The sequence below is a fragment of the Propithecus coquereli genome, unplaced genomic scaffold, assembly GCF_000956105.1.
Source record: "Propithecus coquereli isolate 6110/MARCELLA unplaced genomic scaffold, Pcoq_1.0 Scaffold52, whole genome shotgun sequence".
NCBI lineage: Eukaryota > Metazoa > Chordata > Mammalia > Primates > Indriidae > Propithecus > Propithecus coquereli.
The window spans coordinates 6,957,478-6,982,649 of record NW_012151063.1 but is presented as its reverse complement, the minus strand read 5'-3'; the positions used below and the strand labels follow the sequence as shown (position 1 = coordinate 6,982,649).

Sequence of the window (25,172 nt, the reverse complement as noted above, 5' to 3'; positions counted from 1 at the left end):
CCTCACTCAGCCCCCCTTGCGGCCTGGTGGCAGGTGGGAAGGCGGGATGCAGACCTTCTGCCCTCGTCTTTCCTAGGGTCCCTCCTGGGCACAGGTCTCGAAGCCCTAGGCGCTGACCTGACAGTTCCAACGTGGCTCGCGTTGCAAACACTAAAGCCAGCACTCCGGCGAGACTCTGGAGACCGACACACGTGCGAAGATTGTCTAGCGAACCCCTCATGGTGCATCCGACCAACACCATCCCGAAGCATCCTGGTTTGTGACACACGAGCCGTGTCCCAAAAATGGGTTGACCTCTGAGAGCTGACACTCAGTAGAGATGAATGCACTTTTATTTGGGGAGGGGTAAAGATGGTGTTCACCTGGGACCCCATAAACTGCACCCCCAAACCTATTGAGTCCTCAGGGCAGGAAGATGTCAACTCCTCCGGGGATGCCTGCTATCCTCAAAGATGGGCACGGTGACGCCATGTGACTTTGGCCTTCTTTGCTAAGTGTTTGGGAAACAGCCCGAATAAAATACTCATCTTGGAAACAGAGCAGCTTTTTGGTCTTTTGGGGATTGAAGAATTCACATACCCAAGTGGAGGCCAATGAATTATCTGAGAATGATCAACACACCCAGGCTTTTGTAGCTGGTCCCAGCACATTCCTAGTCCCGCAGGAAGCCCTGGCCCTTCCCCGACGGCTGGTTTTCAGCTCTGTGGATGGATGCCACCCTCTGACAACACCCCGTTTTGCTGCTAGAACACACATCGACCGAACCCTGCCCACTGCCCGCCGACTCAGCAGCCCCCACGGGCCTGGCCAACCTCCCAGCCCTTCCTCTGCCCCCAGGACAGCCCGTGGGAGAAGAAAGCCTGTCTTTGGACTGTTCCCCCGTTGCTAATTTAAAAAAAATAACTCAGCGTGGGGTTATGACAGCGGGAGTACAAAGGTCACCTGATCCAATGAAAGGAAGCTCTTCTAGGAACACAAAGCCTTGTTTAATTTTTTTAAAAAACAGTAAAAAGATTCATTATTTAAAAAAAAGAATCTTTCTCCTAGTCTCTTGTGAGAGAAAGAAATTATAAAGACGGCAGAAATTTTTAGTGACTTTCTACCTACGGAATTCACCTTCAGGACTGAAACATCTTCCTTCCTCGTTCATTTTTGTCATTAGACCAAGTGACATGACATGCTGGGGCCTTAACGTGGGATGCGCAAGGACTCGCCGAGCACGCCCTCTCTCGGCGCAGCGACCACGGCGGCTGCCCTGCTATGGACGAGGCGCGGCTGACGGGTGGAACCGGCGAGCTGTCGGCTTAGACGGCTTCTCCGAGACCTCCTGCTTGTGGAAATGTATCCTCGTGGTCCGAGTGCACACTGCTGTCACCGCTTTCCTGCCGGCTGCCACGGTGAACACACGCCGTTCTTCCCAGCCAAGGGGCTGGGACGGTCCTCACTGGCTGCGGGACGGGCACGCCGTCACCCAGGGCCACCTCCGCCCAGCGCTTTCCGGACCACCTTTCACGAAGCTGAGGGGCGAGGGAAAAGCTTCCGCAGACCCTGCCTGTGTCTTCCTAAATCCTTTTTAAAATATGAATCACACAAAGCTCTCTATGTCTGATGGCCATTTTAGGATTTTAAAATTGTTTTAACATAAAAATATTTTTTTTTTCCAAAAATACTCCAGGCTCTTTCTCTTATAAGTCATTTTTTTTCTCCTGTAAAAAGTTCCCCGGCCCTGCCTTCTTACATAAAGCACTTATTATGCACCCAAAGTGCCCTTGAGACCTCAGATCTGAAGCAACTATGTGGAAGGGGGAGCAGGAGAGACAGAGGGAGGGAGGGAGCGAGGGAGGGAGGGCACGCAGGGGGCGGTGGGGTGGGGAGGGTGGAGCTGGGGGAAGCTGTCCCCCAGAGATTTTGTCATCTGTCCGTGTGGCTGCGCCTACCGAGGGCGCACAGCAAAGCCAGACCTCGCCAGACAAAGGGGAGAGGCGGCAGGAGCGGCGCGCAGCGGAGGGAAGAAGTGACAAACCGAAAACACTTTCCATCTCAGAGCACAGGCCCCCCAGCGACAGAATTCCAGCTGACAGAAAACCACCCAAGAAGATTCTAGAAAATAGAAAGCGTTGGGATTACAAAGTTGCACATTTCACCGGTACAAACTGGTCTGTGAACATCCTCTGTGAGAGCAACTGTAGTGTCCAAATTGTTAGAGGAAACAAAGCAAAACAAAAAAACGCCACAGCAAGGAGGGTTTTTTTTCTGTTGTTCTTCCCCTTTCGGTAGGTTTATCACAGAATTTTTCTTTCTTTCTTTTTTTTTTTGGCACAGCTTTTCAAAATTGTTTTGCGTTCTGTTCGGCCCTCACAGAGCCCGTTGCGGATGGAAACCAAACCGGCGTGTGCAGCTGGTGGCTTCGTGTTCCCCAGGCTGCATGTCCCCAGTGGGAACCGTTCCTTCCCCCTTTGATAGGACTGTGTGTTTGCTTTTACTCTTGTCTGCCTTTTTTTTTTTTTTTTTTTTTAAACTTCTCGATGAAGATTACGAAAAAGATACGGACTCCCGTGGCCGGGGATGAGCTGATGTCAGAGCGCGCTAACGCGAGCCAGCTCGGGCAGTCCGGGAGCGGGCGGAGTCGCGTCCGACAGCGCTGCAGCCTCACACCTGCCCTGCTGGTCCACTAGACTTCGTCTTCTTTTTCCTATGACGCTTCGTGGTCACTTCCGCAGATCTAAAACACACACCTGGAAGGCAAGACAAAGCGCCTGTTATCCTGAGAGACCACGCAAGGACGCCTTGCGGGCAGGGGTGGGCGGGCTGGCGGCCAGCGGCTCAGAGCAAGCGGCCCGAGGGAACCCAGCTCACCGAGGGGGCGGGGACCTGAGGGCAGTGACCGCAGGCTGGAGTCACAGGCCAGATGCCCACGACAGCCACACAGATGACAACGCAAGCCTATGCACTGGACTTTGAGGGCATGTGGGGGCCACGCCGACACTCGGCTGGCCAGAATGCCGCTTGTCTTAGAGGTCAGGGCAGCCCCAAGTCCAGGGGCAAATCGAAACTCTGGATGCCCCACGGGCCCCAGGAGGCCGGCAGAACGAAAGGCCACGTCTCGCCCCGAGAGAGGCCTGGTCTGTGGGCTCACAGGTGGGCGTGAGGGGAGGAAGCCTCTCGGTGTCGGCACCAGGGACACCAGGAGCTGCATACTCCTGGCTGTGGGGGCCCACCCTGTGCACGGGAGGAGGCTGAGCAGTGTCCCTGGCTTCACGCACGGGCTGCCAGGAGCCACCCCCGACCACACTACGGTGACGCGCCGCACAGACGGCGGCGGTCCCACGTGATTATCACACTGTATTGTGCCGAGCCTTTCCTATGTTTGCACACGTTTAGATGCACACGCACTCGCCGCCGTGCCACTACGGCCTGCATGCTCAGGATAGTCACGTGCTGTGCAGGCCGAACCATGTCGCCCGGCTGTGCAGGAGGCCGTGCCATGTAGGCTTGCGTGAGTGCATGCCAGATGTCACATGGCGGCGGAGTCCCCTAATGGTGCACTTCTCAGAACGCAGCCTCATCGTTAAGCGACGCATGACTGTAGTGACCACCCCAAATACCTCCAGACGTTGTTCAGTGTCCTCAGAGCGGGAGGATGACCGGGGTTGGGAACCACTGACTGCACTGAGAAATGCTGACTAGAATGACATTCAGAGAGGAACAAGGAGAAGGCCATTCCCATGAGGTGCCCGCCCAGACGGCATCCAGCCTAGAAGCTTCCTTTCCACGTGGCATGCTGGCCGCGTTCCTGCTGCGTGCCAGGCCCCCGACACGGACACCACACACGCCCCGGGAACCCACACAGGCGTCAGCCAGCACAGGGTCACTGTCCCCACCCACACCCCACCACGGTCCCCGGCAAACCAGCGGTGCTGCTTACAGAGCCGTCAGACGCGCTGGCGCCCACTTTGTCACCTCGGGCGTTCCAGCACACCTCGAAGATGCCGCCGGTGCCTCGGTAGCTGTGGACGAGGCTTCCGCTCTGCAAAGCAAGGTAGTCGTCACTTACACGGTACCCCTCTTGGCCCAGCGTGCCACGGGTGTCCCCGTGAACCTCTGGCCTATCTCATCCTTCCTGTTTCTTGGAGGACCCGAATGAACACAACGGCCCCTCTCCCGGTAGCAATGAAAACGGCTATCCAGTGACGAATTACTGATTAAATGTATCAGTATGTCATGAAGTTAAAACCCAAACATTTTTCGGACAGTTAGCCTGAAAGAACAAATGCATAACGAACGTGTAACAGAAAACACCACAGACCACTAGCTTCCGGTTTAACACAGCACTAACGTGACAAACGTAAGCGAGGAGGGAAGGAGAGGCTTTGGGAGCACCCAATAAACCTCACTCAGGACGCACGGAAATCGCAAGGTCGAGACCGGGAGAGTGTTCACAAAACCTTGGCTCAATGGACCCTTTAAAGGGTGGCATTCTGTGGACTGGGAGAGACCAAGTCAACAGTATTCTATATTCTATTTTCATATTTTGAGAAGGATTAAAATAAGCTTAAGGGTTTTTTGGATTTATAAAAGAGAGCCGAAATGATTCAATGAGTTCTTGATGGCAGGCAGTGTCTACTTGATATGGCACTTTTTTTTTTTTTTTAGAGATGGAGTCACTCTGCTGCGCAGGCTGGGATGTGGTGGCGCAATCACTGCGGCCTCAAATTCCTGGGCTCAGAGTATCCTCCTGCCTCAGCCTCCTGAGCAGCTGGGACTGCAGGTGTGCTAGCCACCTGGCTAATTTTTTTTTGTAGAGATGGGGTCTCACTATGTTGTCCAGGCTAGTCTCAAACTCCTGGGCTCAAGGGATCCTCCTTCCTGGGCCTTCCACAGTGCTGGGGCTACAGGCACGTGCTACCATGTCCAGCCCGATTATGTCATTTTCTGATGATGCCACTTCACAAATCCATCTGTCACTATTTGTAGCAAGCACTCTGTGAGTACAGACACTTGCACATTAGCCCTGAGATGCACGTTTCCTGGAAGGCCCATCCAGGGCTGTGGCTCTGGACCTGGCGTCAGCTGGTTCTATGTAGGGTCCACCATTTCCTTCCCTCCCCTGATAGGATGTGGTTCATGTGAGGTACGTTCCTGGGAAGCCCATGATCTCAGTGGACCCCTTGCCAGGGCACATGGCTCATCTACCGCCTCCTCCTGCCACAAGGGGGCATGAACTTGAGAGTGCAAATCCACCTCAATGTCAATGAAGCCAAAAGGATTTGAGACAGTGGATTGGATTAAAGTGGGGGAGGTGACATCCGATCCATCCTGGGACCCAACCAACCGGATCCTTGGTTATTTTCCGTGACTCCCACCATCGCCCGCTTCCTCTCTTCCGTTAGAAAGAGAATGAAGAGCTGGCCGCCCCATGCGCCCTGTACACGGCACAGCACTAGTTCCCGCCCACTTCTGCCCTTTCTATTTGGAATGCTCCTATCCTCAGGTGTGGCCAGAGGTACCCACGGTAGTCACGTGTGCTCAGAGCGTGTCTCCTTTTGGTCCTTGGTAAGAGGACAACCCAATATTGACACACCCTGTGCTACTAAAACATAAAACACTTTCATTCAGAAAGTCTCAGGGGTGTGACAACAGCAAACACTCATCCTTTGGAATTCCCCAGTGTGCTCCCTGGCAGGGCTGCAGGAGCGGTGTGGGTCAGAGGCGGCAGAGCTGGCCTGGTCTGGGGAGGCTGGAGGACAGTGCTCGCCGGGGGTGCTCCACCTGTCCCTGGGCACGGTCCGACTGGCCCCTGGAAACGCGACTGCTCGCGCACTGCTTTGGGCAAGGGCCAGCTGCAGGGCCAGGCGGTTACCTGAGTGTTCCAGATGTGCACACACTTGTCGAAGGAGCCGCTGGCCAGGTACTTCCCATCAGGGCTAAAAGCTACGCTGTAGACAGGCTCCTGATGTTTGGTCAGCGTGTGGGTGCAAACGCCTCGCTCGACGTCCCACAGCCGGACCGTAGAATCGAACGAAGCGCTGGGAGGACGGGAGAGAAAACAGAGAAAACGCAGCCATGTCAACACGCCAGTGTTTAAAAATTTCTCCACAGTATGGATCAGACCTGGGAGGGGTTGACCTTCTCAGTGTTTATGCTTTGAAAGACAATAAACTAGCAAGCCTTTTCTCTTCTAAAATGTAACTCGGATGTATTGAAAACAAAGCCATAGTCATTAAACGGCAAAAAAAAAAATTTTTGGTGTCATTACTAGGGAAACACGATATCCACATACATTTCTGCGTTTTCTGTAGATATGAAAGGTAAATATTGTAGAATTATTGACTTCTCTAAAGCTGCTACAATTCAAAACATGACATCTATTATTACCAACTCACTTAAGCAGATAGCGCTATTTGGAAAAACAGCAAATTGAGTGAGTAAACATTTAAAAAAATTTTAATCCAACAGGAATTAAAATACAATCACATCTACATATGTGACTACATTGCCAAGAGCTGCAGATTTTAGTTATTTTCAAATTTAAAAGAATAGTACACATCACAAAGCTGTTATCTAGCTTTGTTTTTTAGAATCTATTTTTAATCAATTAATTTTTTTAGAGACAAGGTCTCAGTCTGTCGCCTAGGCTTGCGTTCAGTGGCGCCATCACAGCTCACTGCAGCCTCCAACTCCTGGGCTCGTCCATCCTCCTGCCTCAGCCTCCTGAGCAGCTGGGATTACAGGCACACACCACTATGCCAGCTAATTTTATTTTTTGTAGAGATGGGGTGCCGCTATGTTGCTCAGGCTGGTCTCCAACACCTGGCCTCAAGTGACCCTTCTGCCTGGGCCTCCCAAAGTGCTGGGATTGTAGGAGGGAGCCACCGTGCCCTGCCTTGTTATCTGGGTTGCTTTCTCTCAGCAGGGCCCCAATAGGCACTGGTATGTCCCTTTTCTACTTGCTAAAAGGATGATTTATGCTGCTAATGGGTACCACATGACAAAAAAGTACCTTCCAAGTCATCAACAAATGATCATAGCACATAGTACTATATCATGACAACTTAAGTGGATTTTAGGACTTGAAATGCAAGAGTTATGGCCTCCGTGTTCTTTGTTCCTTGGTTCAGCCACTCAGTTGACGCAGGAATTACGTCATCTTTTCTGAGAGACGGACTTGGGTCCAGCACTGTCTACAACAAAAGTCCTCCCTGCCAGCCGGGCCACGCAGACCGGGCGGATGCTTCCCCTCTGCAGGAGAACCCTGCCTACCATTCCCTCTCCCCACCACCCTCCTCTCCGAACTACGCAGAGTCAAGTCCCCGCCGCTTCCTGGTCACCAAACATTCCTCCCAAGTCTTGTCTTTTCTAGGCCGGAGAACATCCATGTTTCATGGCCCCAAACCCCTTGGATCGACATCACGGATTCCAGACGCCCCGGTATGGTGGCATTGAGACTCACAGTCTCTTACTCTGGCCTGTGACTGACTGGCCACTCCGCCCCCACCCCCACATTGCTGTCGCAGGGGATTCACTGTATCAACGGTCAGGTCAGATCTGGCGAGGGCCCAGGAATCTTCTGTCACCACTCGAACTTCCCCACACCGGCATCTCTAGGTTAAGCCAAGTAAACCAAGCCCAAGGTCCAAGCTGAACTCTTCCAGCCTCCTTTCTGCGTCTGAACAAAAACCTTCACCAAAGCCAAGTGCTCGAAGCCTGGACACAGAACACATCTCTCCTACCAGCCTCACGGTCGAAACGACCCCTACTGCAAAGTCAGGCGTCACTCGGGAATTCTATCTGGGCCCCTTCACCTTCAGAGTGAGCTGCCCCCTCGTTTAGCTTGGAAGGATCTCGATACACCGGCAACACACTTTGGCAAATTTCCCGACCCCTCTGTGTACGAGCGAGTTTTACTGGCTGTGTGGCTGACTCGGCCGTGGTGAGCAAGGCTGCTCGCGGCCCCGAGCCCGGGCTGTGCGGCCACCTTCCCCTCACCTTGCCAGCATGATGTTGCAGTTTGGGTTGCTGGTGGCCGGCCCGGTGGGGCTCCACTTGATGGTGTAGATCTCCTTGCTGTGAGCTTGAAGATCGTGGACACACGTGTCCTGCTTCATACTCCAGATCTAGGGAACACATCGGGAATGGTATGAGCGAATGCTGTTCCTCCCCTGGGAACAACTCAGTGTCGGTCAGTAGGGGCCTGGCCCATTTGCCACGGGAGGGCTCGGGGGCGCCGGGCAGCAAGGCCACGGGAGGCTAGGACATCTCACAGGACCCTGACTACCAGGAGCCCCTGGAATGACAGCGAAAGGGAATGTGCCCAACAACGCACAGCCCCAAAGACACCAGGGCTGTCGGGGAGGAAAGAGCCTGCCCCTCCAGACATCACCTTCAATGTCATGTCATCTGAGCAGGACGCCAGCAGCATTCCAGAGGGATCCCACTTGATGGCGTTGACCTCGTTCTGCAAGAGAGCACAGGGTTTGACACGGACATCACCTGGGGCTGGCCTAGGTGCCGCCGCCTTCCAGCAGGGGCAAGAGCGCGCTGCCTGGGCTGCAGCCTCTCCGGCCGTGTCCTGGACGTGAGAGCGCAACGCGGGAGCCCTGCATTTTTCTTTCCTCGCTTGGCCTTTTGCGTTTATACAAAAGCACAGCCACGCACCACATGTAACCAGCCACCTTCATCCATGTTTCTTTAACAAAAAGAAATCCCTACCAGGACAAAGCCACATGAAGAAAATTCACATAGAATAAAACGCATTAAATAAAACCAATAGTTATTTTTTAAAACTGGAAAAAAATTTAAAAAAATAAAAAAATGGACATTGGAAATCACTTTCCTATGCATTTTTAATACGACAGGTGATCGTTCTGTCTCCATCCGAGAAAGCACTTCTTTCTTGGCGAGGGCCGGGAGGGAGGGCGACCGTGGAGATGAAGCTCCGTGCTCTGTGCAGTTCCGCGCAGGGCAAGGGCTGGCCCCAGCAGAGGACGGTGCCAGCCACGTGCACAAATGCACACACAGATGTGCGAGGGAGTCAGACGCAAGTGACGAGCATCAGGAACACACACAGCAAAAGCAAAATCCCCGCCGGGGACTCGTAATCCAGCCCAAACGGCCAAGAGACGGGGATGCAAAACAGCCAAGAGACGGGGATGCACGGAGACACACATTCAAACAGGGACCGCTGTGGCAAGGTCTGGAGGTGGGGCAGGGTACACCAGCGAGGCGCTCCCTGGTGGGGTGTCTGTAGGGCTCCATCTGCCCAGCACAGCCCCACTATATGATGCCTGTTGTCCCAGCATAGCAATTAACCAATGTCACACTCATAATTAATAGCCTAACAATTCCACGCTCCTAAGGGCTCTGGTTTGGATGGTAAATTACCTGATCATGCTGCTTTCCGAGGACACTGAGTTTTGAAGGGTGTGAAGCGGAGAAGTGACAAGGCCACATCTGTGTTCCACGTGGCACAGGTGGCGCATGGCCGCATACAGGGAGGAAGGAAGCCCAAGTCCAAGGGGCAGGCTGCGGCGCGAGCCAGGGGAGGGCGCGGGGGCAGACTGGAGAAGGGTGTGAGTGGGGGTGTGCCTGCGTGTGCCAGAGCAGGTCGGGTGGCTCTGACCGCAGCTGCCGAGAGGACCCACAGGCAGGTCTCTCAGGACCGTGGAGCCAGTCACCATGGCAGTCCCCAGCTTTAATCCTCCAGAAAGGAACAAATCCCCTCCTGGAATGGCCCCCCACCTCCCAATCCAAGTGACAATTTCTAGGCGGCATGCAGAACCGGCTCGTGGGTCTCCGCTGCAGCGCGTTTGGCTGGAGCTTTGTTCGGAACGATTAGGCACAGTGAGACCCCATGAAAGAGCCAAGGGCGTGCCAGGGGCAATGTCCTAAGCAGGGAAGCTGGAAACCATGGGACTGCGGGCAGCCCTAGTGAAAGCGTGTGAATTGTCTAGGGTTACCGGGAAACAAGTTGCGACCAGAAAAACAAAGAGAGGGTCATTTACAGCCAGGAGATGTTAACGGGACGATGGATGCCTGTGCTCTAATAGCGCCCCCTTTGGAAGCAGGGACCCCGGGCCAGGAGCAGGGTGAGGTGCGCACCGGGGAGAAGAGCAGGCAGGACGAGGCAATTTCCATCAGTTAGAGGCACGACGGCAGCTCTCCGGGGACTCTGATCAACCACCAGTGCCTTAACAGGGGCCCTGAACACGGAACGGTACTCTGAGTGCTGGCGAGAAAACAGCAAGAAGCCCCGGGCCTGCTCCTCATTCAGTCTGCGTTTTGTGCGGGAGGCAGCTGCTCGGCCACGGCCAGACCACTGTAGCGCTTCACCTGGGGCTCAGGAGCCCAGAGGATGGCAGGCGGCCTGGGAAGACGGGGAGGACCCTGTGCCAGGCCGAGGGATGCTGTGAGTCTAAGGTGGGGTGCGTTCCTGGCGGGGCTTAGCGAGGGTGAGGGGCTCAGGCACACAGGTCTCAGGGGCCCGAGCACAGGGGGCTTTGGACACCAGAGAGACCTGGGGACAGACGGGAAGAGTCTCACGTGCCACGCTAAGGAATCTAAGTCAGCTGTCGCTCACGCTGTTGTCTCCGGTATACAATGTGGCACTTTTCAGCCTCTGGTTGTGTCTGTGATTTTCTCTTAGCATCGATTTCAGCATCTGCTGAGCACACTCCTACGTGTTGGGTGTGGTTCTCCACACACTTGTTCTGCTTGGGATGGGATGAACTTCTTGGATAAATGTTGATGTTTTCCACCAGATTTTGGAAAACTTGCCCATTATTGTTTCACGTAATTTTTCTGTCCCATTCTCTTCCTTCGTGCCCCATCCACACGCATGCTTAGAGTGCCTGGCACTGGCCGTAGCTCATTCAGCCTCTGTTCACATTTTCAATCTTCCACCTACTCTTTCAATTCGCCGATTTCTAGGATCTCCCTCAGCTTCACTAACCCTACTTCTGCCATCTCCAATCTGCTGTCAAACCCAGCTATTAAATTCTTATTTCAGACGGTGTATTTTCTCAGCTTTCAAATTTCCATTTGCTTTTCTTTTTTTAATTTTAATTTTTTGAGACACAGTTTCGCTCCGTTGCCCAGACTAGAGTGCTGTGGCATCAGCCTGCCTCACAGCAACCTCAAACTGCTGGGCTCAAGCGATCCTCCTGCCTTAGCCTCCCAAGTAGTTGGGACTACAGGTATGCGCCATGATACCTGGCTAATTTTTTCTAGTTGTTTGGCTAATTTCTTTCTATTTTTAGTAGAGACGGGGTCTCGCTCTTGCTCAGGCTGGTCTCGAACTCCTGACCTCAAATGAGCTACCCACCTCGGCCTCCCAGAGTGCTCGGCCTCCCAGAGTACTGGGATTACAGGCGTGAGCCACTGTGCCCAACCTCAAATTTCATTTGTTTTTGAAGACTCAGCTTTCCAGTCTCTGCTGACTGACACTCCCCACCCATGCACTTACTATGAGCACCTTTTCCTTTATGTCCTCGTACATTTTTCCCATAGCTACTTTAACGTCTTTGCTGCAACATCCAACACTGAGGTCATTTAGGGTCAGTTGTTCTCACTGCCTACCCCCAACTGGGTTGATCCAACCGCTGGGGGTAGCCACACCGGCTCTAGCAGCAAAGGGCTGCAGGGGAACTGGTCTGTCATTACAACATCTTTTAATGCAGGAACGGGAGAAGCGGCTCTCGCATGACACTCTCAGGAAAGCAAGTCCGGGGATCGGAACTCCCCCTTACCGTGTGTCCTTGGAAGGTTTTGACTGGGCGGTCACAGCCGAGCCGGCAGACGTGAATACACATGTCCGTGCTACAGGAGGCGAAGGTAGTGTTGTTCTGCCAGTCCACGTCAAGAGCGGGCGCTGCGGAGCAGGGGACAGAAGGGACATCTGTGGTTATTCATCGTGCACAGAGCTGCGCAGCGTTAGAACAATGAAGAGCACAGGCACAAGCCTCGCTTGATAACGTGGTAAAAAAAAAAGGATCCCTCTCATCACAGGGTTCATGCTAACTGGACGAAGCCACGTCTTAAGCAGCAAGGCAGAGTGCTTTGAGCTCGGCCACCCGCACTCCTGCACCGCCTCTTACAACATTAACGCCAGAGCGGCACTGTTTGTGCCGCTCACACAGGCCAGGGGAAAGTTGTTTTCAGCTAAGGAGGAGGCTCCACGGTGCTCCCAGGAGAGGAGGTGGCAGCTCCGCGAGCCTCCTTTGTTTGCCTAAGTACTTCGTCCACTCTCGGTATGCGGGGAGTTGTGTCCCATGAAGCAGCCGCAAACACTGCGTCAGTGAACACACAAGCACTGCCTCTGGGGCCATCCAGGAGACAGTGACCCGCCCCCGCACGCGCTGCCATCTACGGAGGGGGCCTCGATCCAGGCGGCAGCCCCAGCCTGAGCCGGCTCCTGTAGCCAGCACCCTCGGGGCCGTGCGGGTGAGCGGCCACTAACGGGCTGAGCTATTCCGGGGGTGTCTGTGCCCTCCTGCCACGCGTGGGTCACAGAGATTCAACACGCACCACCCTTCTAGGCTCAGCCGGCGTTTTCTTTTGAAGTGTTATACTTAGAGATTCACGGGAAGCTGCAAAGCTAACACTGTGCATCCTTCCCCGGGGTCCCCTGAGCGCTGTGTTTTGAAGACCAGGAAGCTGGCGCTGGTACCAGTGTGTGCACGCCCTGCGTTGTTTAAAGGACCGGGGCAGACCTGTATCTCCGCAGTCAAGGTCCAGAGCTGCCTCGGGCTACTGTGGTCACACCCTCAGTCCCTAACCTCTGGTGCTCTCCTTTTCCGAGATTCTGTCACCGCGGGAATGTGAGTGGAACTGTGCAGAACGTGACCTTCTGACACTGGCCTTCGTCACGCGGCAAAGCGCCCCAAGATCTCGCCAGGCTGTCATGCATCAACAGCCCGTCCCCTTCCACAGTTCAGTCCGCGGCGTGTTCCACCATCAGGCTCTGAGCTGACACTTGCTGCCGACGGTGACGAGAGCGCCCCCTACAGGCCTCCGTGGGGAAAATCTAACCGGGCAAGGCCATTTCTCAGGTGAGTCCTAGAAAGCTATGGGACACGGCGCCTCACGGCTCTTACTGTCCGCACGTCACTCAGAAGAGCCAGCTTCTTTTCTTCACTTTGAACGGTCTCTAGCACACTGGTTGGCATGGGAAAAAGGGCATGTAGCAGCGGGAAGTTTCTGACCCGGCGATGGGACAGGCCTGGTGGCAGTGACGTTGCAGGTGAGCAGCTCGCTCAGGCAGAACCCTGAGGTTTGCGGTCTTCTTGGGCCAGCTGCATGGCAAACCCCTGCACGGAGCCCTGGGGACAGCTTGGGAAATACTGTTTTCTGCCGAAACACTTCACAGACAGGCTCCTGGGATAAAAGCACTAGAAGAACCTTGCCGATGTTTATCTCAGGTATATTTTTCTCTGGAAAACAGAAGCCAGAGCTTTCCACATCAGACACTGCCCCTCCTGGGGCTCAACTCGTCTGGTCTTCTGGGGCTGTGAACCTGTCACTGCGTCCTTCCCAAAACAAAGGGAGGCTTGGGCACTTAAGCCAAATGTGACAGAAATCCACCCGGAACAGCGTTCTGCCTCCCTACCCGCTTTGATCTGCAGTCTTGAGCACAGAGCAGCAGGCGTGCGGCGCACGGACGGCACACACAGATCGGAGTGCAGGCTGGGCTGCCGGGCGCTGGGGGAAGGAGGGGACGGGGAGTCTGATTAGTGGGTACGGGGTTTCCTTTTGGGGTGAACACGTCCTGGAACTAGCTGGTGCAGGTGCTGACGGGAACCCTGCTGCCTGCACCTGGAGCTGCTTGTGTCCAGTATGCCCAGCACCGCTTACCCCATTGACGCTGTTCCACTCAAGCAACACAGTCGTGAATGTCACCGGCCACCCTGAGAGGTGCAGTGGGTGCGGACCCCATCTGTGGAGCAGGGCCACAGAGCAGGCGCCCGGCTTCTCCAAAGCAGCAGAGCATGAACCGTGTCCTCCCGGGCCTCCCTGGCTCTCCGAGGGGCCGCTGCCGAGGCGCTACGTGCAGGAACGGTCATGGGCATCTGCGCGCCCGGCACAGGCCCACCTCGACGGGACCTGCGGCTCACGGCGTTTCCTGTAGGACCCTGACCCCTGCCTGGGGCCCTTCCTGGGCACCTGGGGCCAGTCCTTGGGGTCGGGTCCCGAATCCAAGCATTCAACGTCCACCCTGATCCCCTCCCGCACAGCACCTCAGGGACCTGCGACAAAATAGCAAACCTCTGCCCCACACATTCGGGATTCCCTCGACACGGAACAGATGTGTGCTGTGAAGGAAAGCGGCACCTACCCCTCCTGTTGACTTTAAGCCGTCTAAAGTCTTCCAACGGCCTCCTGATTCTGGGGGTGGCCCTCTGTCTGTGCACACGGAGGGTGGAGTCGGGACAGAAAATGGACAGGCGGGTGGGAGTGTGGAGAGTCAGAATCTCTGCATGCGGCTGTCCTGCGTGGCCGGAGCACACAGACGGATGGGTCAGGTCCAGGGCCGCGGCCACGCATCCATGCAGAAGGGGCGAGCTCCGCCAGCTCTGAGGGACCTGCCTCAGAGAGGTCTGCTCACAAGGCTGGGATGTGGCCTTGGGGAGGGTTCGTGCCCTCCCCCAGCAGACAGGAGTGGCCGCTGCCTGATACTGTCTGGGAATTGCAGTGTGTGCTGAGCGCCTGCTTTCCTTCTGCGAGCCTGCGGTTCTGTCCTGTGCTAAGCAGGGGTGCCTACGTGGCCAGCCCCCAAGAAAAACCCTGGCTACCGAGTCTCTAAGGAGCTTCCCTGGCACAAAACACTTCATGTTTCTGAAGACTTGAGCATGTCCTGCGCGATTCCACTGGGAGAAGAGTCGTCGAGGCTCTGCGCTGTCCGTGTGCACCCTTCCCGTTGCTGGCGCTGCCTTGCCCCGCTCGCTGTAAGCAACCTGAGCTGCGAACACGCCGAGTCCTGTGAGTCCTCGCAGCAAACTGCCAGACCTGGGGGTGCTCGCGGGGACCCCCAGCAGAGCATCCTTCTAGGGACAGCAGGGGGACGGAGCCTGAGCCGGTTCTGTGGTTGGTTCACTGTCGTGTTTCCAAACTTCTGGGCAGGTGGGTGTCGAGGGCTTCTGTATCTTGCAAGCGTTAAGGGCAACCCTTGCCACGAAATGGGTTCCCTTCCTACCAGCTCGGTTCTGTGGGCCCCCTCGCCCGCGCGCTTACAATTACTTTAAGGGGTATTTCGTATAATTCTGAATTATTATTTCTGAATTACAAAGGAAACAAAAACAACTCACCTGAATGAAAAGGGAACTGTTGTTTGGCTTCTCCTGTGTGGGCGTCCCAAATTATTGTTGTCTGTGCTCCGCAAACAAAGGAAAAAGTTAGCGACCATTCTCCTCACCAAGTTTTCTCTAGAAAAACGTCTTGTGCAAGAATAGATGGTGAGCCCCTCTCCTTGCAAGCCAGCGCTGCCCAACACAGACAGAGTGTGAGCTACGTGAGCTATTTGTAATTTTCTAGTATCTACATTGAAAGGAAAAAAGAAGCTGATGAAATTCATTAAGAATGTATTTGATTTCACTCCGATGTAGCCAAAATATTATCATTCCAACATGTAATCAGTATCAGAATCTCACTGAAGCATTTGGCGTTTTCTCTCCCACCCTAGCTCTCTGAAGCCCAGCACAGCAGCGTGCCTTACACGGAACATCCGATGGCCGCGCAGGCCAGTGGCTCATGGAAGGACAGGGCAGCCTTAACTAGTACTTGGGAAAACTACCAACATCGGTGGGGATTCCCTCTCATCCCAAAATGTAGAAAACTTCCAAAATATGTGCAACAAGGCGTCTCTACACGTCTTTTGGGGCATTTTTCCAAATGAAGGGCTGTAGGAATGGGCATTTCTGAAAATTCCTCCGCCCGTGACTCCATGAACTGGGGGCTGCATCCCGGCACAGCCGTGGGGTTACATGGGGGCTGGCACCATATGGAGAAAGACGACCTCTGCCTTGGAAACAAATGAGTCGTTAATTCTCACGAACTTACTAACGCTGGGAGATACATAGAGGGCAGCCAAAGGTAGCTCAGTGATGACACTGGAATGAAGTCTTCGTCAACTGGAATTTTCAACTTCATTGGAAACTTCACATCTCTCGGTCAATGTCGCTTAATAAAGATTTTGCTTTAAGAAGAACTAGTTATATTTTGTGTTGATTGTGGAAACTTTCAGAGGCCACACTCAGAGCAGCCATATCTTTGAAACATGGTACTCCCAGGTTTTGGGTCTGCTCTAGCCCAATTAACATTTGTTTGTTTGGGGTAGAATTGTTCTTAATTTAGTGCCCCACAAACAAATCTGGCACTACAGAGAATCTATAAACTCTTTCACAATTCTTTGAGACAATCTCACATACCACATCGATAACTGGATTATTTAGTAGATGTTTGTGTTAAATATACATTAGAGAAAAGAAAACACTACAGAAAAGTTCTGAAGAATTTGGCACATGACCCAGTCACTTTGGGTTAAGCATTCACAGCAGGACCAGACCAGCATCCTGCAAATTATGTTTTCTCTCTGGGTGTTACGTACAGGGGCGTTGTTATCATTCCTGCCATGGTTGACTAAGTCATAATGATGGACAGCACATGGCCCGAAAGACACATACAATTCCAAACATGCATTTCACTGGCCATATAGTTCACCTTGTAGAGTCAGGACTGATAATCAGTGAGAAGAACAGAAATGCATGTTAAAAAGTGTCTCCAGGTAGGAAGGAGGCCAGGGAACAACTATTTGGAATTCTACAGAAGTCAAAGGGCAGCAGTTACTGTTGCCCCAGGGCCTGAGTTGCCACCCGACCTCCACTCTGTGTGTCTCTAGGCAAATTAACAAACCTCTCTGGGGCTCCACCTCCTCCTCTGTCACATGGGAGTGATCACACTCATGCCTGCCTCCTGTCTTGGGTGTATTGTGTGGGTTAACACACGTAGTAGTCAAGTGCCTGACAAATAAAAGTGCTATCATTTGAACTATTTTAATAATTCAACCAGCAGTTAGTGGTGGCCTATTGAATGCATAACATGTGCTGTGTATTGCTTGAGTTACAACATCTTGGTACAAATTTGATGATAATTACATGGGAACATTTAGTGTGTCAACCACAGCAGCTCAGCTTTTTTTTTTTGAGACAGAGTCTCACTCTTTTGCCCGGGCTAGAGTGAGTGCCATGGCGTCAGCCTAGCTCACAGCAACCTCAAACTCCTGGGCTCAAGTGATCCTCCTGCCTCAGCCTCCCGGCAGCTGGGACTACAGGCATGTGCCACCATGCCCAGCTAATTTTTTCTATATATTTTTAGTTGTCCAATTAATTTCTTTCTAATTTTAGTAGAGACGGGGTCTCGCTCTTGCTCAGGCTGGTTTCGAACTCCTGAGCTCAAACAATCCGCCCGCCTCGGCCTCCCAGAGAGCTAGGATTACAGGCGTGAGCCACCGCGCCCGGCCACCAATAAAACTTTATTTAAATAAACTGGTGAGGGGCCAGACTCGGCCGGTGTGGGCCACGGTTTGCCAAATGTGACTATGACTTCTCCAAGAGTGTGACTACATTTACAGGTCAAGTCTACCATTTTACATTGATTTTTAAAACTTAAATGAACAGCAAGCTGTAGCTTAATAAGGTTTTCAAATTATCCTGAAATTATGATGAAATGCAAAGCCCTGTGGAGGCCCAAGTATCATGTAGTATTCAGGCATGGTTTCTATTTGTAGAACACAAGTTAATGTGAAAACACCTGTTTGTTTTTTTTCAATTCTGGAAAACACTTCTTGCAGTCTGCAGTGGGAAGCAGCAGTTTATCAAATGAGAGCAGAAGCCCGTGGGACAGAAGACAGTCTGTGCCACTAAAGTCCTCGAGTGGGTGAAAGTTTCGCAGGGCACACCTACACCACTCGGCTCCTTCCAGCAACTGACAAACGCAAGCTGGAGACTTTCCTCTTTCCATCACTGAACTGTGTACCTCAAAGAAAAAGAGGAAGCTTTGCACAAAGGCAGAATATATTAAGAGATGATGTGTTATAAATTAACAGTTAGATCAAAACCACAAAAACAAACAAAACCTAAAGAAGTCCCTTTGATTTTTTAAGGGGAAGCAGAAGAATTCAAAGGAATCACAATGTTATTTTGAGATTAAAAATAAATAAGCATCTGTAGATCAAAGGGAAGTACTTGAAGCGAATACTCACTTTGTCTACACCAGCACTCAAAATATAATTCCCCTTTTTGTTCCATTTCAAGGCAAAGATGGGGCCTTTGTGTTGGCCTAAGGTGCTGGCCAGGTTACCTGTTAGTAAAAACAAAAATTGAACAAATGTGTTGACTTCAAAGTCGTGTTCTGTTCACTCAAGGGTCACACACGGAAGCACCTCTCACCCACGACTTACCATCTTCCGTCCATATCCTTGCAAAACCGTCGTATGAACCTGTAGCCAATAGCGTTCCATCGCTCTGAGGGCCAGAAAAAGACACAAACCCACAAAAGTAGCTTAGTGTTGGCAGCACTGGAAAAGCCCAGAGAGCCTCTCTCCGAGGATCGCCAGCCCGGAATATTCTCAAGTCAGTCATCAGCGCCACGTTTAAGAGACTAGTCTGTCACACCTGGCGACGTGACGCCAGCACGCACGGCCCTGAGACTAAACGCAAGGCAGTCGCGGGAACACAGGGGAACCGCTCACCGGTGTGTGTTCTCTAATTAGTGACGATTAAAAATACCACGCAGAAAGCTATCCTGAGGCTTTGCAGAGAGTAAAAAGATGAGCTGTGGGTGTCCCACGTGTCCATGCATGTACGCCTGGCACTGAGTATCACGGTGGAAAGTCACGTCCTGGGCCGCCCGTCACGCCTCCCCAGCAGAGCCACCCTCTCCTCGGCCCGGCTTCCACCCGGGGGCCCCCCTTGTGGCCACACCGTGCTTATCTCGTGAAGGCACGTTCATGACGGCAAGACGCGGCTTCGGGACTCCCAGCTCGTGGTCTGCCCAACACGGCCTTGTTCAGAGCTCTTAGAAATGGAGGGCCCCCGCGGCCGGGCCCCCGAGGGCTGAGCACACGGCCCGCCTGCCTCCCGTGTGCGCACAGGGCCTTCTTGCCGGGCCCTTGGCAGGCGGCCGGCAGACATTCCTGCTGCCAAGTGCTGGGTGGGGCGGAAGATGCTTACGTTCCAGTCCAGCGAGGTGACGTCTTTGTTACTGGGGACATCGTGGCCCCCTTCCCGGATACAGTGCCTCAGCACGAGCTGCGTGGAGCCCCCGTTGCTGTTCTCATTAAGGTTCCATATCCTCGCCGTGGAGTCTCCGGATCTGCAGATCAAAAGCACAGCAGCGTCTTTTTCATACTTCTCACTCGCTGTGCCCCGCCCCCACCGCCCCTGTGCTTAGCAATCTTTAATGTCTTCGCATTGCTCCCACCCCAGAGAAGACGGCTCGGCTTCCCCACAGGCAAGGTACACGGGGAAGCGCGGCACAGAGCCGCCCGCTCCTGGGCCTGCACACAGCAGGGGTCAGAGGGGGCGCACGTCCCCTGCGGCAGAGCTCCGGAGAACAGCGAGCTGCCGGCGTCCCCTGACATCCTTACCCAGAAGCCAGCAGATCGCTGACAGGGTTCCAGGCACAGATGAACACCTCGGACTCGTGGCCCCGAAGGACTGTGGCTTTGTTGGGTGGAATCTCAACGTCCCCGTCTATTTCCATTGGTTTTGAGTGATTATCTGTTGTGGGAAACACAGAAAGACACGTGGCTTTCCGATAAGAGAGAAATGCATTTTCAGGGCACTTGTGTTTTACAAACACCTTGCTTTTATGCACTAAGTAATATTACCTCTGATGATTATAACAAAATTGTGGCTTTTGTGTGATTTTGTAAATACTTTGTATCTGCACAGTCTCTACATTTAATTGAAGAATAAAAATATTTATTCTTTATAGCTGGGTCCAACCAACTACGGCCTGTGGACCAAACCTGCCCTCCGCCGCCCAGCTGCTCAATGAAGTCTGACCGGTGCACGGCCAGCCCGTGTTTCGCACTGCCTAAGGCTGCTGTGAAGGGCTGAATCACGTTCCCCTCAAAATTCATGCTGAAGTCCTGGCCCCCAGGACCCCAGGATGTGCTTATATTTGGAAATTGGGTCTTTAAAGAGGTGATTAAGGTAGAATGAGGTCACTAGGGTGGGCCCTGATCCAACAGGACTGGAGTCCTTACAAGGGGAGGAGATAAGGACACAGACACGCACAGAGGGACGACCCCGTGAGGACACAGGGAGAACACGGCGTCTACACGCCCAGGAGACAGGCCTCGGAGGAACCAGCCCTGAGACGCCTTCACCTTGGACTTCCAACCTCCAGGGTGTGAGAGCAGATTCCGTTGCTTACGCTCAGGGTCTGTGGGGTTCTGTTACGGCGGCTTGAGCAGACGTACAGGGCTGCATTTGCAGTGCAGTGGCACAGCTGAGCAGCTGCGAGAGAATGCGTGACCCTTGCAGCCTGAGACGGTCACTGTCCCTTTAGAGAGTCTGCCAGCCCTGCTTCCCGCTGATGAGAGCAGCAACGTATCGTCCGATCACACGACAGTTTCGCAGCATGGTCGAGAACGGCGTGCACTTATCACGTCTCTTTCACAGAGGTGTTTTGGTGGAAACCCTGGGAGGAAAAGGACTCACTTCTTAGTCCATAGCAGGTAACCTGAGGCTGCGCTGCTTCTGCTTCAACACGTAAAAACAATACAGAAATGCCTGGAGGTCCTGCTTGGATCCAGAAGGCTGATACAAAATGTTCAAGTAATAACAATGGGACTCCTCAAAGCTGGTGTTTCTTTTACGCTTCTGAAGGTCTCATCCGGCTGGTTGAGGAATTGGGAAAGAAGAAAAATGTCTTTCCACATTTGGCAGATTCGTCCCTGGCAGTGGCAGAGGTGGGCAGCTGTCCCAGGTAGCCATGTGGCGGTGGGGCCTCACGTCTCCCAGGAGGCCTGGAAGCCAGTGTGCACGCGCTCACCACCTCGCAGCCTTGCAGCGCCCGGCCCCAACAGGCACGGGTGATGACTGCGAAAGGGGTCGGGGTGGCTGCCCCACAGTTTTAGCCTGGGCAGCGACTCAGGCCCAGGAGTGTCCGGCCGGGGTGCATAGGCGAGGAGGAGGCTCGGTGCGCAGGGCAGGGCTTGGCGTGCGGACCCGGTGTGGGCAGAAGCGGGCAGGCAAAGCCCCGAGCGCCCATGCCCTTGGCCACGGCAGGGAGCCCGCCTCCAGGGGCACAGGCCAGGGAGGGGAGCCGTGAGGCGCCGACCTTAGCCCAGGGCCCAGCGACCGGCTCAGGTGCACGATGGGACAGTGCATTTCCCGGCAAACCGGACTCCGACTGTGGGCCCTGGGACAGGCCTCTTTTCTCTCTGCTCTGGCTTTAGGTGGCCTTTCTGACGTGGCAGCTGCTTCACTGAGGTGCACCGGGTCTGAGCAGTTTTATTATAGAACTGCTTGGCCGCTAAAAAAGAAAAAAAACATCCAATACTTGTGTTCACATGACACAGAGTCCCTGAGGTCCTCCCGCACGTGCCGTCAATGAGAAAGCTGCGTGGACACCTGCTGAGTGACCTGACCACCGCTTTTCTTCTGTGTTCTTACCATGGACGGCGCGTTTTACGGAAGCCACCTCATCCGACTCCTCACCTACAGCAATCGGGTGAATGGGTGGCTGCAGGTGACAGGGACCAGGCCGAAGGTCCCTGTCCTCGTGATGAGACAAATGTTTCACTGCGGACCACCTGCCTGTGGTCTCAGCTCTGCATCTGGGACGCTCCCCTCATTCTTTCAGAAAGGTGCTGCCTTCCAGTGCCCCGTGCTCTTGGGGCTCCAGTGCTGAAGTCGGACCCTGTAACAGAGCCCCTGTGAGTTTATAAAGCAGCGTGTCGGAGTGGAGGCGGGTTCTCCGGGAGCAAACTCGGGCTGTCTGACTCATGTGCCGCATGCTCTTAGGTGATTATCTAACTGGGACTGACCTTCCGGGGTTTTGCAAAGACCAAATAAGCTGATGCCCCACGTCTGGGGCCTGGTGCCCTCACAGTAACAGAGCTCGACTATTCTACCGTAACTTGGCCGGAAAACCTCACCGCGGACAGCCGGAGGCTGGGCCTAAAGGTTTCCGCGAACGAAACACTTCTGTTCATGTTGCACAGTATCATCTGGCACTTCTCCTTGCTGTACTGGAATTCTCAGGTTAGCGGCAGGGCAGGATTTCCTGCAACTGAGCATGTGTGAGTGAAGAACAACGGGTGTGAGGACTTTGATGAAATACATGGAAGGTGAAGTCTTCCGGCCAGGCAGTAAGCAAAAGCTAGAGAGCAGCCGGTAAGAAATGTACGGTGGTAGCAGATTTTTTAGGGAGTTGTTGGGATTTGCCCAGAGTCAGAAGAAAACAATGAACCCCAGACACCCAGAGAACAGCCAGAGCCGGGCACTCACTTATTGCATGTGCTCCGTTCTCCTCCCCGTTCACCGTGGCCTCTCCGTTCTTTGGTGGATTTTGCTGGGAAACAGCTGCTGGGGTTGTCGTGGCTGCTGTCACCGTCGTTGTTGTTGCTGCTGCTGCTGCCGCCGCCGCCGCCGCCGCCACCGTGGCCGCCGCGCTGGCTTGCTGCTGGGCGAGCTTCTCCCGGAACGCCTGCTGCCGCGTCTGCACCACGTCGGGCATCACAGCGTCGATGAGGGACAGGGACTCTATGGGGCGGCCGTCAAACACTGTGCCATCCTGGGAAAGCAAGCCAAGGGGACAGCCGTCAGCTCACCCAGAACGGCCTCTCCTCTCCCAGCAAGGGAGGTGCAGGGACGCGCCGCGGAGCGTAAACAGCTGGCACCAAGCAGCAACAGGGCCGAGGAGGAAGCCGACTTTGGCCGGGTGCCCAGGAGTATGGGGCGAAGGGATCCCGGTGGGCAGGGGTGGGGGTGGGGACAGGGGGACTCGGGGTACCACCGATGCAGAACCAGGTACAATGGCTGTTCCCAGCGTCAAACTGCACTGGGGCATCGAGGACGCCCGCTTTACCCCACGAGAGAAAGTGCTAACCCTAATGCGGCAGTTCTCAACGGGGGTGATTCTGCCTCCTCGGGGGACATTCGGCAAAGTGTGGAGATATTTTTGGTTGTCACAACTAGGGGAGAACGGGGTGCTACTGGCGTGTGGTGGGTGGAGCCCAGGGATGCTGCTCAGCACCCTACCGTGCACAGGACACCCCACCACAGAGAGACATCCAGCCCAGACATCTCGTGCTGAGGTTGAGACCCTCGCCCAGATGCTATCGCAAGTGTGGAAAGTCGCTGCAAATAACTATCCGTTCACGCGGGAGGGGTCAGCGCTTTGGAAGCATCGAGTCGGATTCAGAGAAGCCTGCACCATTCAGGATTCGATTCCTGGTACATCTGTCCATCCGATTTAATGAAACAGGCAACTTGCTGCTATTCGAAATGACTCCTTGGGCTCAGGGTGTGGACTAAAGATAGCCATGACACAATCGACAACATCATTGTTAGTAATGACTCATGTGTCGTTGAATGTCCTTTGATTCTACGGTTTCCAGCTACCATGAAAAAATTTCCACACACATTTAAAAATACAGGAGGAAGTATCCGGGTGTGGTGGCTCACTCTCTAATCCCAGCACTCTGGGAGGCTGAGCAGGGAGGACCGCTTGAGGCCAGGAGTTTGAGAGCAGCCTGGGCAACAGAGCAAGACCTCGTCTCTACAAAAGATGGAAAAATCAGCCGGGCATGGTGGCACACGCCTGTGGTCCCAGCTACTCGGGAGGCTGAGGCAGGAGGATCGCTTGAGCCCAGGAGTTTGAGGTTGTAGTGAGCTATGATGATGCCACTGCACTCCACCCAGGGTGACAGAGCAAGATCCTGTCTCAAAAACATAATTAATAAATAAATAATAAATAAGTAAAATACAGGAGGACGTTCTTTCCTTATGATGCACTCCAAATATTTGAACACGTGAAACTCAGTATGCCTCGGGGTTGCGTCTGGTGGATGTGCAGACACATTCGCATAATATATACTCTAAACTTGAATTACACCTTGGTACCGAGGGAGAACTGAAAGACACAGGTTTCAGCTGAAGACCGGCTAAACAAAACATCGCCCTAGCTCACTTCTGATCACGTGACAATATCTGACACAAGAAAAATGGTGCCAAACAACACAACCCATCACCCCCTCAGCCACCCTTGCTCCGATTCCCACCACGTGGTGGGCACTGCTGACTGGCCGGGCCGCTGCACACCCCTTCCTCCACTCACGCCCCAAACGGGCGACAGGTGACTGCCCGAGGCAACAAAAGCTCCTCTCCATGTAAACTCTAAGGGCACGCTGTCTCACTGTTTAAGGACTGGAGACCGTGGCGCCAAGCGAAAAATGAGATGGTCTTCCATTTGCCTGTAGACGTGCTGGGATGTGGAGGGCCAGGGCAGAGAGGTTATGAAAGATTCTTGGCAGAGGAGGCGCAGGAACCCACCAGCGGGGGGAAATGGAGTCACATGTGGTACCCTGAGGTCTGAGGGCTGGTGGGGGCCTCTGGGGCATGCACCCCTACCACAGTTTAGGGACACAGAGACGAGACGTGGCTAGAAGGCATTGGTGGAAAACCCTGTGCATCCAGGGTGACAAAAGGGAGAGAGGAGCTGGCTGCTGCCAAGGGCACAGGACAGGCACAAACGCCAAGGTTCCCAAAGGCTCGGATTTGAGCCAATGGCGCAGAAAAGGGGAAGGCAGAAAACAGGGTATAAATTTGTTACTTTGGTGACTTTCTAAAAGAGCTTTCTTTGAAAGCTAGAGAGAAAGCAGTGCCACCGGCTGTGAAGGAGAGAGGTCGGGAAGGGTGGGGCCGATCCCAGGGAGGCCGGACGGAGGGGACCCTGAAGGCTGCGGATCGTGGTTGGGTGTGGAGAAGCCGGGCAGAGTCCCTGGGTCAGAGCAGCAGAAAGAGGGGCAGGAGGGTGCTGGCAAGTGTGGGGCCAGAAACGGACTTGGTGGAGGCGGCGACAAAGGTCGCGGATCGCAGGAGGGGATTTCGCTGCAGAATCCCCAGAGCAGGGCAGAAGGCGGCGGGAGAGGGTGAGGGGCTCTGCTG

At 53.9% G+C, this 25,172-nt stretch overlaps 1 protein-coding gene across 2 annotated transcripts in view; it reads right to left on the bottom strand.

Moving 5' to 3' along the window:
• Positions 1–1,838: 1,838 nt before the first annotated feature.
• Positions 1,839–25,172, bottom strand: part of TBL1X (transducin (beta)-like 1X-linked) — a 209,153-nt gene continuing 185,819 nt past the window's right edge. For both annotated transcript variants that reach the window (XM_012656827.1, XM_012656828.1), the window contains 12 exons: positions 22,512–22,797; positions 19,637–19,769; positions 19,221–19,362; positions 18,449–18,512; positions 18,251–18,348; positions 15,300–15,360; positions 11,745–11,866; positions 8,381–8,455; positions 7,987–8,114; positions 5,861–6,026; positions 3,926–4,027; positions 1,839–2,735 (listed from right to left, as the gene is read on the bottom strand). In XM_012656827.1, coding sequence (XP_012512281.1) covers positions 2,709–2,735; positions 3,926–4,027; positions 5,861–6,026; positions 7,987–8,114; positions 8,381–8,455; positions 11,745–11,866; positions 15,300–15,360; positions 18,251–18,348; positions 18,449–18,512; positions 19,221–19,362; positions 19,637–19,769; positions 22,512–22,797 — 1,404 coding nt within the window. In that variant the 3' untranslated portion in view covers positions 1,839–2,708. The remainder of the gene's footprint in view (positions 2,736–3,925; positions 4,028–5,860; positions 6,027–7,986; positions 8,115–8,380; positions 8,456–11,744; positions 11,867–15,299; positions 15,361–18,250; positions 18,349–18,448; positions 18,513–19,220; positions 19,363–19,636; positions 19,770–22,511; positions 22,798–25,172) is intronic.